The 16876-nt window shown below is 55.3% G+C and overlaps 1 protein-coding gene across 2 annotated transcripts; it reads right to left on the minus strand.

Annotated features, from left to right (window-relative positions):
* Positions 1 to 2239: 2239 nt before the first annotated feature.
* LOC125623917 (uroplakin-3b) lies at positions 2240 to 11685 on the minus strand. 2 transcript variants are annotated; one of them, XM_048824053.2, is made up of 6 exons: positions 11382 to 11685; positions 9260 to 9412; positions 7816 to 8041; positions 5935 to 6014; positions 4964 to 5093; positions 2240 to 3715 (listed from the first exon to the last, which is right to left on the minus strand). In XM_048824053.2, exons 1-6 carry the CDS (start codon positions 11440 to 11442, stop codon positions 3610 to 3612), a joined length of 756 nt encoding a protein of 251 aa, XP_048680010.1. In that variant the 5' UTR covers positions 11443 to 11685; the 3' UTR covers positions 2240 to 3609. The 2 variants fall into 2 exon arrangements, with proteins under 2 accessions (XP_048680010.1, XP_048680009.1); XM_048824052.2 differs by having other exon boundaries at positions 2240 to 3718.
* Positions 11686 to 16876: the final 5191 nt, after the last annotated feature.

Raw genomic sequence — 16876 nt, forward strand, 5'->3', positions numbered from 1 at the left:
TGGTGGAGAATTGGCTTGGCAGTTACAGCTGCCCATCACCATGGCATCTGGGCATCGGCAGCCTTTGATTTGTGCATTGTGCCCTACGGCTCTGGACTTTGGGACTAAAAAAACCTCTTCACACCCTTCTGTCCACACAGCCTTCCCTCCAAGGGGACCAAGAAAGCTCTGCAGGGCCCACAGCTAGCCTGGGGCCTGTAACCACAGGGCCTGTAGATTTTAACCCCTTGCTCTTCATGCTCATGGGGATCTGTTCGGCTTGTGCATTTATTGATTACGATAAGTTGCATGGGGGTGGGGGGGTGGGGGGAGTTCTCTGCAGACAGACCCAGAGCTATAGGGTTACTGTGAAGCAAAGTGGCCAATATCAGTCACTATCAGGCACCAAAACCTGCATAACTCCCCCATCTAGCGGCCAACTTCGTCAGAAGCCTGGAAAGGAGAAAGGGCGTGTTTGCACCGGGGAAGCTCAGCCTGCTGGGCCATGAACCACTCCGAGCAGGAAAGCTCAGCACAGAAGTGCATCCACCCGCCTTCCTCAGGAAGCTGATGAATGCCACTGGGCACCCTAATAAAAACAGGCATCATTAGACAAGCGAAGACGTCTAGGCAGAGCTGGTAATGACCCCTCTTGTTAAAGTCGCCTGCCGTGGCCCTTATAAAACCCTGTTTTCAGTGGCTTATAACTTTGCCAAACTTTCGCCTGGTGTCGGAAAGATTCAGCAAAAACCGTTCCGCCATTTCCAAGAACGTTGTTCTCCCCTGGTGGAAAAGTCTTGAAACAATTTCAGTGAGAAGCTCTAGAACCTTCCAGGGGCTTGAAATTTGGCAGGGGGGTCAGCCTGGGGCCAGGAATGTGCCTCGTGGGGGGAAAAATAGCCTATGAATATGCAATGAACAGCTGGATCAGACTGCATATGCACAAGGGGGCTGGGTTAAGGTTCCGTGGGCACATTTTATCTACTAGAGAAAGGAGGGGAAAAGGTGTGAGGAAATGGAATAAAGCCACTTTCCACAACTTTGTATTGTTTTCCAACTGGCAAAATTTGGGAAAGAGTAAGAATGTGTGAGAAAACGTGAGAAAAGCCCTTCCAAATTTTTTCTGTGTACCAGACCGTAGGTTATCTCCTGCCGTGTTACTCTCTCACAAATTTTGCCAGCTGGGAAACTGCAGGGAAGTGGGAGAAAAAAAGAAACACGAGTAGGAAAACATTGGGGTGGTAAAAAATACGATTTTGGTTTGAAATATTGGAAAAAAAATTAAAGCGTGATTCATTTTTTGATTAAACCCAGTTTTCTGATGAAGATTTTCCCCCTGAATCTCTTTGGCCAGCTCTGCTATTTATAGGTACCCCGTGAAACAACTTCCGGAGGAGTCACATTCGGTGCAGCTTTTCTGCCTCAGAGGAACGGATTGTTTTCACCATGAATCAGACGCCGAACTTGTGACCTTCCCCTGCAGGATGAAACCCCCAACACGATGCTAAAACCGTACATCAGAAAAGCTGCCACTCCGTGCACAGACAAGCGTCACCTGGAACCCTACCCCTGCACTCACGATGCTTTCCTTGTAGCCAGGGACGCTTGTCTCAAGCTCCACCACAGTTCCCATCCCCGTATGGGTCAGCCCTTGTAACGACACCCCTAGGCAGGGCGTCAGTGGGGCTTGAACCCAGGAGATCTAGAACAGGAGCCTCTGCTGCGCTAAGGCAGGGGCATGAATTGTTACGTGCAGTCTAGCCACTACAGGGGGACAAAGAGCCGTGCTGAATTCGCACGGGTTACGCGTGTGCCGGCTGGCTCGCGCTCCCTGTAGAATTGGGGTAACGATACCGCCCCGTCACAGAGGAGGAGATCAGCTCGGTGGGGTTGGTTCAAACGAAATTGTTCAGCACTGGTCCCGCGCAGCTCTCCTCCCCTGCCTACCCCCGAACCTTTTTGCAGCGGATCGGCTGTGCCATGTCCTGTATTAGTCCGGGTGACATCTCGGGGCAGATGTTCTAAGGCTCCCAGGACAGTTCAGCAGCCAGAGGAGGACAGCTAACTCTCAAACGTGCCTTCAAAATCCCCACACACACACACACCCCGGTTCTTTGAGGCAGGGCATTGTCTATTGCGTACTCCATCCGTCCAGCTCTGTGCTGAGCAGAAAGCGGGGGGGGGGGGGGGGGGTAGCAGGAGTGGGCTGAGCTGGCTCTGAGGCTGATTGCATTCAATGAGCAACGACTCACAGTGAAACTTGTCTTCGTGACAATCCGTTTTAATTGTTCATTTGAAAAAGAAAATGGTGAATGTCCCTGCTGCACGGGCCTGGCCTCTGCCTCCCTGGGAACACTGGCTGGGATTTCCGAAAGCACAGAGAGGAGTGAGGGGCCCGAGACGCAGTGGAATTCCAAGGTAGGTGCAGGGCAGCTAACTTCCTGAGGTTCCTTTGAACCACCCCCATCCCCAAATCCTTTTAAAGTGGGGGTTAAGGTAGCTTGCTGAGGATCCTACAAACTGCAGGCAGAATCCATTCCCACAGCACATGGGAATCCAGTCCAGCTTCTCCGTTATTCCCAGAGGCTCAGCAACCAGGGGAAGCCTCCCCACTTTATTGCTAACAACTTAATTGGGGGAGTTAATGCACCTCACCTGTGGGAGCCTGTGTTATCTCCCGGTCTGGATTTCCATGCCTGGCTGGAGTGGGATCTGCCTACAGCTCTGCAAGGGGATCCTTATTGTCTGGGTTGAGTTTCTGTCTGATCACACAGGACCATACCCAGGCCAGGCGGGCTAGCGGTCTCTGATGGGAAATGGTGCACCAAAATTAGTGGCACGGACGTGGCCCCCAGCAGACATCGGGGCAGCCAGGGAATGTGGCCGGCTGGGGATTAGGAGTGGCGCTCTATCCCGAGGATGAGCCCTCTGCAGCCAGAGACCCACGCTTAGAAATAATCCTGGTCCCAGGCTACTGGGTTCTCGACACAGGGCTAAGTCTTGGGAGAGCGGCCGGACACTCAGCAGTGACCTCTCCAGCTCGGGAAGGGGTGGGGTTTAGGGATCTGAAGGGGGTCCATGTCCAGTGGGTCAAGGTTGGAGGGATGGTGACTGCTCCTGTCTGTGCATGGAGCCGTCAGGCTGGGTACGTTAGAGTGAGGTGTGTGTGTGTGTGTGTGTGTTGGGGGGGGGGGGGGGGCGGGAATCCTCAGACCCAGCATCCTCCAGCCAGGAAGGGTCCCACCGGGCCTGGCTCTGCAGTACTGCAGTCCAGGAGGAATCACCATCACCCTGACCCACTCGGAGCAGAGGGGATAGCCCGGACCCTGGAAACATCACCACATCGCAGGGACAAACCAACCCCCTCAGGAGCGCCCAAGCGACGGACGCCAACGTCAAATCCCCCCCAACCCCGGGGAGGTCAGGGGTGATCGGAGGCTCAGAACTAGGAGGAGGACCTGGTTCCGAATCTGCAGCTTGGGACTGGAGTATTTGGAGCTCACTGCCCTGGGTCCCGTCCTCTCCCGGCGCTGTTCACAGCGCACACAGGCTTTGCCGGGGAGGAAGCCGAGGAGCTCCCGGCTGATGGAACAGGGTTGCGGCAGGGGGTGGCTGTCTCGCTGGAGGGCCTCAGTTCTTGGAAGCAGGCTGGTCGTAGATATGGTGGGTGTTGTATCGCTTCACTGTCACCGAGTCCTGCTTGCCCATTATCTCCGCGCGCTCGGAAAGGTCCAAACTGCTGAAAGAAGGGTGGACAGTGGATCAGGGCAGAGCGAGGGGCTCCACAAAGGGTGCTCTAGGGAGTGGGGCAGGGCGAACCTAAGCCAGTGGGTCAGATACAGTGAGATCTCTGCCCACTGCTGCGACTCCGGTACAAGTCAGTTTCTCTCCCCCGCCCACCCTTCCACTTATCTCCAGTTCCCCCTCACTGGGCTGGGCTCCTTTGCTGACCCCAAGGACTGGGGCTCAGGGTAAATCAGGGGGAGGTATGGGGTATCTCCGCACAGGTGAATAAGCACAGCACATGGGACGACCTTCACAGGCTGCATGCGGCTTCTCCCCTTACAGTGAATTCAGTCCAGGTTTGAATCTTCATGAGAACACCTGGTTTTAACATCCGAGCCAAGACATGGTACCTCTCCCAGGCCACCGCAGCCTGCACTATTCTGGGGCAGGAGAGGAATTAATGAGCTGTGGGTCCAGAGCCAGGCGTGCTGAAATCAGATCCACACTGGCTGTGCTAACCACGGCAGACTCATCTCCCCGGCCCGGGGTGCATCTAGCCTGCAGTCCCAGGGGGTGATTCACCCCAGCCAGCTTTAACGGAGTTAGCTCAGGTCCTGGAGAGGCAATGCCTCAGCAGCCCAAGGTTCAGCGCAGGGTGTGCGAACCTGACGGGAGCCCTGGATAATTCCTGGCAGGACTAGCCCGTGCCGAGGCCGTGGCAGCGGTATCCAAGCAGGCTCAGGTACGGGAGCTCAAACTGCAATCGCACCCTGTGATTACAGTAGAGAGAGAACCTAAGAGCCCAAGACACAAGGCGTTGCCCGGCAGATGCCTGATGGGCCGAGTCCAGAGAAGCACCTGCTTAGAAAAGGGCTGGAAAGTCAAACCTGTCCCTGGCCGAGCTCATTCTGCAGAAGCTCACCTGTTCAGGTACCCTCCTCCGTTGGTTCAGCTGCTCCCCTACCCGCACAGGGAGCGGGTGTGCTGGGACAAGGTTTGCAGTGTGGGTGCTGAAGGCGGAAACCATGCACTTGGGTTGTTATTACTGCTTCAAACCCGGGGAGGGGGGGCAGCACCCCTAGTTCCAGCATCTACGACAGGGAGGGTCCCAGCTGGTGACCTTCTCCTGCTATGAGAGCATAGGGCTGGAGGGGGCTAGGGGAAGGATTGGGTGTGACAGAGAGGGGAAGGGAGGCCTCTCACGGTTCTGATCAGCACCCAGGCCCTGCCCATCCTCCCCCCCGGATGTGGAGCTCACCATCCATAGACCAGCGCGGTGATAAAGCAGGCCAGCAGGATGGCCAGGAGGATGGAGAGGATGGTGGTGATGACAATCATACCAGCGCTGTGCCTTCTGGGCCAGGTGTCAATGGGGGCAGGGTCCTTCCCTGGAAAAGAGAGTGGGGGGGAGGGGAAACAGTCAGTGGCAGGGACCCCCCTGGGCAGGAGGGGGAGACCCTGATGCGCTTAACTCCAAGCGCATGAATAACTCCCCTAATGGAGTGGGTGTCATGGGACCAGTCGTGCTTAAAGTTAAGAAGGAGGCAGGGTGGCCTAGTGGCTAAAGCACAGGACAGACTCAGGAGAGTTCTCGTCCCAGCTCTGTCACTGACCTGTTGGGTGACCTTAGGCAAGTCATTTCACCTCCCTGTGCCTCAGTTTCCCCATCTGTAGAATACGGAGAATGACACTAGCTTCCTTTGTGCAGGGCTTTGAGATCTGCTGGGGAAAAGCCCTATACAAGAGGGGCATTATAAGTCACTGAGCCAGGGCCATAGAGATGAACGCAGACATGTCCCATTCTAGCCATTTAGACTCTTCTGCGGCCCCGCTCACAGCTGCGTCTCAGCCCCTGATACTCACCACACCCCTGTGCGGCAGGGCAGGACGATTATCCCCAGAGTTCAGGTGGGGACTGGGGCTCGGAGAGGCTGAGTGACTTGCCCGCGGTCACACATGGAGCCTGTGGCAGAGCTAGGAACGGAACCCAGCTCTCCCAAGTTCCAAGGCACCATTCTTCCCTCCCTCCAGACGCCCCTCCTCGTCTCGTGTGTCCGTCCCACTCCACCCGCTTCCCACAAAACCTCTCTGGCATGGCCGATTGCCGGGGCCAAACACGCCTCCCACCGGGGCCTGCTAATGCTTCACCGTCTCGGCCACATGCGGCGCGACCCTCTCCTTTCACTGCAGGCCTGGGGCACTCAGAACCCTGGCTGTACGGTCAGTTACCTGTTTTCAGCGTGATCGGGGCTGACCATTTTGTCTCGGCCTTGGGGCCAGTTGCAGGACTCATTGCAAGGAACTTCACTCTGGGAAGAGAGAAAAGGGAAGAGGACATGGAAATGCACAGGCTGGGGGCTCAAGGTAACAAGGGGGCACAGGAAGCAGCTGAGGAGAGGGAAGGGGTGAGCCTGTGGCAGGTTCTGTTCCCAGCAGTGCCAATCCCAAGCATGCAAAAATCAAGAGATGGGGGCGGGGGACTGAGCTCAACAGGCCTGATTCTTAGCTGGCACAAACTGGCATCGCTCTCTCGGAGTCACTAGGGTTACCCCAGTTTGCACCAGCTCCAGATCTGCCCCTGTACCCCATGAGGATCAGCCATCCCTGTGGGCAACGAGGAGAGGTAGATCAAGGAATGCCTTGGGAACACAATGGGCCTAAAAGGTAAACAAACAGGAGCACACAGTGGCAGACATGAAATTTGGGAGGTCTAAGCACCACGGATGCCCTCCAAATAGCACCGAAGTGACAGATGGGCTCTGGGCTGGCTCTGTGCAGAGGGGGAGGTTCTACGAGATTTCACTCCAGTACAGGAGTCATAGGACTGGAAGGGACCTCAAGAGGTCGTTTAAGTCCAGTCCCCTGCACTCAAGGCAGGACTAAGTATTATCTAGACCATCCCTGACAGGTGTTTGTCTAACCTGCTCTTGTAAATCTCCAACGGTGGAGATTCCACAACCTTCCTAGGCAAGTTATTCCAGTGCTTCACCACCCTGAGAGAGTTAGGAAGTTTTTCCTAATGTCCAACCTAATCCACCCTTGCAGCAATGTAAGCCCATTGCTTCTTGTCCTATCCTCAGAGGTTAAGAAGAACAATTTTTCTCCCTCCTCTATCATGTCCCCTCTCAGTCTTCTCTTCTCCAGACTAAACAAACCCAGTTTTTTTCCAATCTTCCCTCATAGGTCATGTTTTCTAGAACTTTCATCATTTTTGTTGCTTTTCTCTGGACTCTCTCCAATTTGTCCCCATCTTTCCTGAAAAGTGGCCCCCCCAAAACTGGACACAACACTCCAGTTGAGGCCTAATCAGCATGGAGCAGAGCAGACGAATTACTTCTGGTGTCTTGCTCACAACACATCCCAGAATGATGTTCACTTTTTTGCAACAGTGTTACACTGTTGACTCATATTTAGCTTGTGATCCACTATGATCCCCAGATCCCTTTCCCCAGTACTCCTTCCTTGGCAGTCATTTCCCATTTTGCATGTGTGCAACTAATTGTTCCTGCCTAAGTGGACTACTTTGCATTTGTCCTTATTGAATTTCATCCTATTTACTTCAGACCATTTCTCCAGTTTGTCCTGCTCATTTTGAATTTTAATCCTATCCTCCAAAGCACTTGCAACCCCTCCCAGCTTGGTATTGTCCACAAACTTTATAAGTGTACTCTCTATGCCATTACCTAAATCACTGATGAAGATATTGAACAGACCCAGAACTGATCCCTGCAGGACCCCACTCATTATGCCCTTCCAGCATGACTGTGAACCACTGATAACTACTCTCTGGGAACAGTTTTCCAACCTGTTTTGCACCCACCTTACAGTAGCTCTATCTAGGTTGCATTTCCCTAGTTTACGAGAAGATCATGCGAGACAGTATCAAAAGCCTTACTAAAGTCAAGATATACCACATCTACCGCGTCACCCCACACTGACAGGGTAACAAGCCTTGTGGACTGGGGATGGGTCAATTGTGGGGCTGGAAGGGACCGCAAGGGGTCACATCCAGGCCACCCCTGGTTCTGAGGCAGGATGAAGCGTACCTAGATCTCTTGTGCTGCCCGGGGATTAGCACATGAACACGACAGCCCAGCCATTGCTGCTCACCTGTAGGGCCCTGGGCCAGGCAGGGGGCCATTGCAATCTGGTCTTGATGTGTCCAAAACACACCCGGTTTCGTTCCCGACGCGCAGCACCGTGATCTGGCCCGAGCTCTTTTCACATGGGTAGTTTAAGGAGGAGGTGCCCATGGTCATGTAATTGGGATTCTCTGGGAACTGCTGGAAGGCAGGGAGGCTTTGCAGGGAGGTGGGTCTGGTGAAACTGGATATCGCTGCAGGGACAACGGTGAAAAGCAAGTGAAACGTTTTAGTCCTGATTTACAACAGTGGGAGGAGTGACACCTGCATAAGCTAGAGAAGACTTCTTCTGGCACCAATGGACTCTCTCCAGAGTTACGGAAACAATACAGATCAAACTGGGCTCCAAAGGGTTGGAGGAGTGGCAGCAGGAGAGGAGCCCCTGTTCCCAGCCTGGCCCAGATTCATGGGCCATCCCACCCTATAGGCCACTCTACATCTAGCCAGGTGGCAAGGACTTTCAGCCACTTCCCACCTTGGCTGGACTTGGCCCAGTGGGTATAAGGCAAAAGCCTCAGTCTAACCCCCTGAGCCATCCAGCCCTGAGACTGGCACACTTATTGCATGGAAAGGACATTTTCTTTTTTACACAACATAATTTATCTGTGGAACTCATTGCCACAGGAAATTATTGAGGCAGAGAGCCCAGTAAGGCTGGGGCAAAAATTGGCACCAGTAGGGACTCTAACGAGGGTGACACATGGAGAGAAAGCACCTGTTCTCCCAGCTTGATGCTATTGCACAATTAAGTGCCTGTTCTGAAGCTACTGGCTCTGGCAGGGAATGGCTCCAACGCACAGATCTGCCCCAGCCTGGGCAGAACCTTAGTGTCGTCGCTGAGAGCAGTCAGAGGCCAAAAAGGAGCCCTCCTTCCTGCCAGAGTCTTGACTGCGCCTCCAGCCACCTTGGTGCCTCACCCCTGGATCAAGGCACTGTTTGCCCTTAGGGAGGGGCTGATTTTTCCATGCAGCGCAGGGTCACAGGGAACACGCCACAGGCAGCTCTGTGGGCCTGTGCCCCACCCACCTGGCTCTGTCTGGGCCTTCTGCATCCCTGCAGGCCAGCACATGCCTTCCCCTGCAGCCTGCGCGGTCCCTTCTCCAGGGACATCCCCAGTCTCCAAGCAGAGGGGAGCTGGCTGCAGGAGCACAGGCAGGATCTCTAGCCAACAAGGGCTGTGCGGGGCAGGGTGGAGAGGCCCGTTTCGCCTCTCTGCCCATCGCCAGCCAGTCAGGGCTCCAGGGCAAGCAGGTTTCCCAGCGCCTCGGCCGAGCTGTGGAGTGGGGGCTCTGCAACGGCCTGATACGCAGTGTACACTCAATACAAAGCCCTGGGGCCACGTCAGTAGCCCCTGCAATCACAGAGCCCTTCTGCTGAGCCAAGCGCAGCCCGTGTGCGGGAATGACACCTACCGCGACTGAGGGAAACCACCAACCAGATCTCATCAGTGTCGCTAACAGTCTGGTTGAAGACACAGCGGGGCTGCTCCAGGACGAAGGTGGAAGAAGTGATGTTCCCTTCCAGCGCCAGGAGAGTGATTGCAGGCTCATAGTCAATGGTGAGGACTGCAGAAAGCCAAGGAGAGAGACCATGAGTCAGGCAGGCTGGTAGACAGCCACTTACCTTCTGCTCTGAGCTGGCCGGTCACTGTGGGGGCAGAAATGCAGCTGCAGAAACGCAGGAGCAAACCTCGAGATGTTGCATGGGGCACGGGTCACTTGCTGGAGGATTCTCTGCTCCTTGAGGTCTTCAAACTACAATTTGAGGACTTCAATAGCACAGATATAGGTGTGAGGTCTTTTTTAGGAGTGGTGGGTGAAATTCTGTGGCCTGCATTGTGCAGGAGGTCAGACTAGATGATCATAATGGTCCCTTCTGGCCTAAATATCTATGAATCTATGAATCTATGTCTCTGAAACTCGGGCTGCTGCTGCTGAATTGGGAAGGCAAGCGGATGACAGCGAGTGGGAGAGAGCATCACCTAGTGAGCAGAGCGCTGGAACGGAGGACAGCTGGGTTCTATTCCCAGCTCTGACCTGCTGGGTGACCTTGGGCAAGTCACTTCCACCCTCTGTGCCTCACTTTCCCCATCTGCAAAATGGGGCTGAGGACACTGAACTCCTCTGTAAAGCGCTTTGGGATCTAGGGATGCAAAGTGCCAGATGAGGGGAAGGTGTAATTATGACTTTCCCATGGTGGCTGCAATATGTGCTCTGCCATCTAAAATTTTCCTTAAAAAAAAAAAAGCAAACGAAGTCTCCAGGCCCTCCAGTTTCAAATAAAACCTTCCAGTTGTGACCCAGACATACAGTGATGCACTGATGTCTGCCCAAGGCCTGGGCTACACACACACAAACTGCAGCTAGAGGGGTTTCTAAATCAGGTGAATTAAAACACTGCCATTCCTCTTAAACGGGATGAAGAGTGACTATTGATATAGCTTCATTTGGAAACAAGGCAATTTAGAAACCACTTGAGTGGAATTGGTGCAACTTGGGTTGCCCAGGCCTGAGTTTGCCATCAGCCTGAAACAGTGGCTCTGAGAGAGATGCAGACTGTCTCTATTAATTCCAAGGGGCTGTTCACTCTGAAGCCTAATGAAAACACGAGCATCCTACTGGGAGGGGGGGGTCTCATTTGGCACTGTTAGTAGGTGGAGCTTGGCTTGTGGGTGGAGCTTGGGACAGTACAATTTTATATATATATGCCCCCTCAGCAGTAACTGCAATGAAGCTGGTGGCATTCCGCTGATGCAAGGGAAAAGACTATCAAGCTCAGTTACTTAGATTGTAAACTCTGGGGCTGGGACCATCTTTTTGTCTGGTGTTTGTACAGCACCTAGCACCTCACTGCTGATGCTGGGGGCCTGGGAGGCAGGACGCCTGAGCTCAGGAGGGGCACACGTACTGCAGGGCGGGGGCCATGCACACACCCAGAGAGGGAGCTAGATCAAGCTGTGTGACCTTGGGCGAGTCCCTTTCCCTCTTGGCGTCAGATTCCCCATCAGTAAAATGGGGATAGAACCAGCCACCTCTGGGCATGTGGGGAGGGTTAATCACAGAGTTTTGGCCGTGACCAGTGCTGGGGGTCATGACCTTATCATTAATGAGCAGGGAGAACGCACTGAAGGTTGACCAGACAAAATCGGGATGGGGTGGGGTTAATAGGCAACTATGTAAGACAAAGCCCCGAATATCAGGACCGTCCCTATAAAATTGGGACATCTGGTCACCCTAGACCTGCTCTCCCCCGCAGAAACCCCCATCCCACCTCCCCAGCCAGGGGGCTATTTGCTTCCGATACGGCAGAACTTTGAGCCTCACACGGATGTGTATTGAAGCACCCGTGGGTGCCTGACGCTCTGTGGTCTTGATTGTGTTCACACTAGCACCATATTCTGCAAATAGCTCCAACGCCGGTTCTGAGGCGTTCCCAGCTCCATTGCCCCCAGCCCCAGTATTCAGTCCCCCCAGAGCTCCCCTGCGTCGCCCTCCTCGCCAGACTGCGGCACCAGGCAGCATCCCCAAGACTCACCTTGGCCTCTCGCGGTGCAGGTGGTGGTGGCCAGCAGGAGTAGTGCCAGCAGGAGGGACATCCTGGCGGCAGGTGGTGGAGCGGGGCTCTTGGCGGCGCGGTAATGCCGAGAGGATCACTGGCTGAATGGTCTCTGTGTCCCGGCCCCTGTGGGTCCCGCCTGTACCCTCCTCTCTCCTGGACACCTGCATTCTTCTCTTCTCCTCCGAGAGCTGACAGCAAACAGGTCGGGCCAGTTTCCTGGGGAGCGTTTGCTGTGCATGAGTGCGCACTGGGCTTGGCAGCACCAGGGACGGGTGCTGAGCTGGGCATCGCTGGAGAGATCTGTCCTGTATCGCCCTCCCTGGGCCAGCTGCCTGGGGGCACCGATCTAACACAGCATACAGAGATCGGAGCCTGGCTCGCCCTTTAACACCAGGCCAGTGTCATAGCCACATGCACAGGCAAACCCAGGGAGTACTCAAGATGGCTTGCCCCAGCATGTCTCTCTCCCTTCTTACCAGTTATTAGCACCAGCCTCCTCTCTGCCCTTCCAAACAATCTCCCCCGACCATGGTGCAAGAGCCCACACCCCCCAGCTCATCAGTGCTGCAGCCCAGATCAAGCCTCAGCTGCAAACACATATGGCCAGATTCTGATCTCTGTGACACGGGCACATATGTGAAGTAACTTCTCTCCCCTCAGTGCAGTTACTCCAGATTTAATCTGGTATAACTGAGGCACTTCAGTGTAAACACTGCCTGCCCTTGGTGTAGGTACTCCCTCTTCCCGAGGGGCAGTAGCTAGGTCAATGGAAGAATTCTTCCATCAACCTAGCCCTGTCTACACCAGGGGTTAGGTCGGCTTAACTCCAGCGCTCGGGTGTGGGTTTTTCACCCTCTGAGCGACATCGCTGGGTCAACCAGGCTGGCGAGCAGCTGCGCACAGAACCCGATTCGGATCCTCCTTACCCTGGGTAAATCCACTGCACCGGCATAGAACTGGGCAAGTGAGAGCAGATTCGATCCCGCTATGTCTGCACCTCTTAATTCCTCTGCTCTTATTATATTGAATGCCGAGCAGAATTGAGGGGCTACCGTTTGCATGATGGTGGCAGGTTGCCCTGTAGTTGCAGGGTTTCTTGCGTATCCCTCTGAAGCAGCTGCTGCTGGTGACTGTCGGAGGCAGGACGCTGGAAGACCTTTGGAGATGTCTCCACCTAAGGCTCAGAGAGGTGCTGGAGTCTCCCAGCTGCCCAGCAGGGCCCAGGCAGAATGCTCTCAGTGCAGAGGGCTCCTGTTCCTACGGACATACGGTACGTCCTGAGGATAAGGTGCTGAGTCCCCCAGTTCCCACTGCCTTGAAGGCACTTGGAAGTTGTGACAGGCAACGCTCCCTCCGGACGCCCCTTGTGCACAGCTGCTGCCCTCTGCTCCCCCTGGTCTGGTTCTTGTAAGAAGCCACTCCCAGGCCAGACGGCTTTAACCTGAGATTCCCCCTGTGAATTCCTCAGTCGCTAAATAGATCAATTCGTCTTTAGCCCCTTGAACTCCCCCTGAATTCAGGGGTCCCGCAGCCCTCCCTCTGGGACTGTGTGCCTCTCTGGATGTGGTCAGGGGTCCCACAACCCTCCCTTCCAGCCTGTATGCCTCTCTCGGCATGGTCTCCCTTCTCGGGTCGGGGTCCCGAAGCCCTCCCTCTGGGCCTATGTGCCTCTCTGGGTGTGGTCCTCGTTCTCAGAGGCAGGCTGCAGCCCTTTATCAGCGTCTCTGAGCTGGTCCCCCTTTGAATTCTCTCCTTCCCCTCCAGGCAGCCCCCTGTCTGCTCACCCTCTCTCCCTCTGGCTTGCTGCAGGCTTCTTTTACATCACTCGGCCTGAGCGTGATTTAGCCACAGGCCCTCGCTGTGATGATGTGCCCCACCTGGGGAGGAGCGCTGAGTGAGGGGCAGGTGGGGCTGGACCCATTACCTCTTAAAGGGGCTGGTCACCCTATAGCGGAGGGCCAAACTGGTGGCCCAGTGATAAGCCCCTGCAGTCCAGTCCTTTGTAATTGACCTCACCAGGAGCGGAGTCAGAAAACTCCCTGCCCGTGGCGGAGGGATTCAGAAGAAAACAGCCTGGATCTGTGCCAGGCCCACCCCTCTGCAGCAGGCGGGGTATGTGTGTGTGTGAAAACAAACCCTGGGTGCCAGACACCTGTGGGAGGAGAAGACTGTAACTGACAAGCCTGATCAGCCCAGCCTGTGGCTGGCGAGGATGGCGGCTAATGGCTAGGGTGCTCCTTTCCTAAGTGGCAGGGACTGGAGCTTACGATCTGGCCGGGTGAGAGACGAGCCGGGCCAGATCTGCACCCAAAGCTTCAGACCCGTCGGGTCACGCGTAAGGAACCGTTTTCCTCCAGGTGCCTCCGGCTAACCAGGAGGAAGGAAGTTCCTAGGGTCTCGTTGGCCGAGCTGGGAATCTGGTACCAAAGCCTGTTTTCGTCAGATTCCCAGCACGGTTTCTAGGGCACAGCGGTCCCGGTCAGCATCCCCTCGCTGTTCACGTAACCGAAGCGATACGCTGACTGTACAGAAAACATGGGGGAGGTCCCCGAGCCTGGGACCAGCTTTCAGCCACAGGAACGCCGGTATTAACCAGCAGTTATCACTGTGATGAAATAAGACCCCTCACGCTCTGTCACGGAGTGTGGGGGAGTCAGGGCCCTGTACCCCTTCACTTCCTGCAATTCACCTTTGACTTTCAGCCAGCCAGTAAAACAGAAGGTGTATTAGATGACAGGAACACAGTCCAAAACAGAGCTTGTAGATATAGGAAACAGGACCCCTCAGTCAGGTCCATCTTGGGGGGCGGAGGGGAGGGTAGGGAGCCCAGATCCCCATCTGGACCTCCTTCCATTTCCCTAGCCAGCTTCAAATTGACCCCCTCCAGCAGTCTCCCCCCAGCCACACCCCCTGGCTCCTTCTCCAGCCTTTGTCCCTTTCCCGGGCCGGGGGCCACCTGATCTCTTTGTTCTCCAACACCTTCAGCTCGCACCTTGCAGGGGAGGGGCCCAGGCCATCAGTTGCCAGGAGACAGGGTGTCGGCCATTCTCTGTGCAGACAGCATCACATTGGCCCTCTGCTCTGCAACAATCACGCCCCCTTATTCCAGCCCCTAGATACTTAAGAAAGGCACAAGGGAAACTGAGGCACCCACACAGTATTCAAAGAAAACATTCCCACTTTGTCACACGCTCCACCCGCGCTCCCAGTGCTTGCGTGACCCACTGCTGAGTGCGTGTTGGGGGTCCCGCTCGGTGCTTCAGCCACAGGGGATCTGAGCCTGTGACCATCCCAGCTCATACGAGCAGCCCCTGCCTTTAGCTCAGGGTGGCCGTGAAGAAGAGCTCAGTGTAAGCACCACAGCTGGTCCCTCTCACCCGCAGAAGCTGATCCAGTAAAAGGCATTAGCACTGAACACAATGAGACAAGGTGGGTGTGGTCGTTGCCTCCTTCCCTGTGCATTCCCCTGCTCGGGTCACTGAGCGCGTGAGCAAAGCTGACAGGCGTCTCCCTTCCCAGCCCCTGGCGAACCCACACAGTGCTGGAGCGGTGAGGGACACACCTGACCATGAGTGCACCTGTCCGCGGTGGGCTGGGCCGCTCCAACAGGGCCTGACTCATCTGCTGTCATACCATGGTGGGGCAGGGCTACTTAGGCGCCGGCATGTAACAGCACCGGACCCTGCTCTCGCACCCCTGGGAGGGGAGCCCTGTGGCTGCTCCCATCTCTGCTACACTCCAGGCTAGGGATGGGGGGAAGCAGCACCTCCCCCTGGGCTCACAGGACTGGAGCAGTTATCCAGCCCTGGGAAGGATCAGGTTTGTATTGGTCAACATCGATTTTGCCACAGGCGCACACGCAAACGGAGGAGAAAAGGTTTCCGGTGCTACTAATGGAAACGTACAGCCAGGCCCAGTAAGACACCCGCTGCTGGAGACCTTATTGGAGCTCGGGTTAAGGCCGTTGACGTTGTCTCTTTCCACAAGTGATGCGGACCGATGCAGCCGATGAAGTGAGCTGTAGCCCCCGAAAGCTTATGCTCAAACAAATTTGTTAGTCTCTAAGGTGCCACAAGTACTCCTTTTCTTTTTGTGTTTTAAGGGTTATAAAAGCTTTAGCATCTCAGCGGCTACAGCCATTAAATAATTATTGTCTGGACCACGCTTCCCGTTGCCTGATCCCTGTCCCCTAATTTCCTGCAACTGGGAAAATTTGAATCGATCAATGTTGAAAAAAATGCTTGAAAATAAACATTGAGCTTGTCTGCTGACATGATAAAGAAATGCAGATTGAATTCTGCTCTGGCCTACCCCTGTGGCTAGTGGCATGGTGCACCTGGTTGCTTAGTTCTCGGAGCTGAGTAACTGGTCACCGACTAACGGTCGGAAGAGCAGAAAGCAACTAGAGATATACACTCGGGGAGGGAGGGAGAGAGGGGGCGTAGGGTCAATATGGGGGCTGCTGGCCCAGGATAGCTGGGTTTATTAGAGGATTGCTGTTTAGGGCTACAGGCCAGATGCGAATGTATGTATGTGCATGGGTTTGATGTATGTACGGGTTTGAGTGTGTCCATGCATTGTGTGTGTGTGTGTCTGTGCATGGCTGTGTGTGTAAGAAGCTGAAGAATTTCTCCGAGCCTGGGTAAGCCCCACTCGTGACATGATCACACCCCAGGCCCAGGGAGCGACTCCCCAGCCCCAGGGAGCCTCTGCTCACAGGACGGGCAGCCCCCTCCCTGGTTTCCGCAGCTCAGGAAGAAAACAGAAGTTACTGCTCGCATGAGGCCGGGGTCACTGACCTGGTTTACTGATGGGAAAACAGAGGGGAAGGGCCAGAGGGAGCCATGACTCCCTGTCTCCTGCCCTCCAGTCCCCATGCTCTGCCCACTGCTGCCTCCCACTCTGCCCCGTGCTCGTGCCGCATGCCACTCCCCGACCGCCCCATGGGCTGCCCCAGGCGGCAGCCGGCAGGATTGTTCTTTTCCAAGAGCTCCTCCCCCGCCCCGGACGTGCTGCACAGAATCCTGCTGAGCTGCCGCTCCCCCTGCCGCCCGCTCCCCACCCTCCTGCTGCTCTCTGGGGCACACCTGGCATGATTACAATTCCTTCCACTCTCTAATCTGCAGCAGCGCTCGTCTCCAACCCCGTCTGGCCCTCACAACATCAGAGCTGGTCTCCCCCTCTGCCCTCCCCTTTCACACTCCCTTCCTTCCCCTCCACTCCCATCTCATCTCCCCTTCCCTGCCCCATGCCTTCCTGCCCCTCCCCAGCATTAATGGTTTTAATGGACGGGGAGGTGTTTGTGCCAGGGCCTGACCAGCAGAGTCAAGAGGCTCAGAAGCTCAGGGACATCGCCCAAGAGGAAAGCAGAGGTGAAGGCATTGCTGTAAGGGCCATGCAGCTGTTCCATGCCCTCTGCCCTGCGGGGAAAAGGCCATTGAATAACACTGAGTTCCTGTGGATGAGACGCT

This window comes from Caretta caretta, chromosome 17, assembly GCF_965140235.1.
Source record: "Caretta caretta isolate rCarCar2 chromosome 17, rCarCar1.hap1, whole genome shotgun sequence".
Taxonomy (NCBI): domain Eukaryota; kingdom Metazoa; phylum Chordata; order Testudines; family Cheloniidae; genus Caretta; species Caretta caretta.

Excerpts from the sequence above, each read along its gene's own strand:
- LOC125623917 (XM_048824052.2), bottom strand. The coding sequence starts at position 11,442 with ATGTCCCTCCTGCTGGCACTACTCCTGCTGGCCACCACCACCTGCACC. Across the intron at positions 8,042-9,259 it reads GGTGGTTTCCCTCAGTCGCG|CGATATCCAGTTTCACCAGA; the intron begins GTAGGTGTCATT and ends TTGTCCCTGCAG. Across the intron at positions 6,015-7,815 it reads CCTGGCCCAGGGCCCTACAG|AGTGAAGTTCCTTGCAATGA; the intron begins GTGAGCAGCAAT and ends CTCTCTTCCCAG.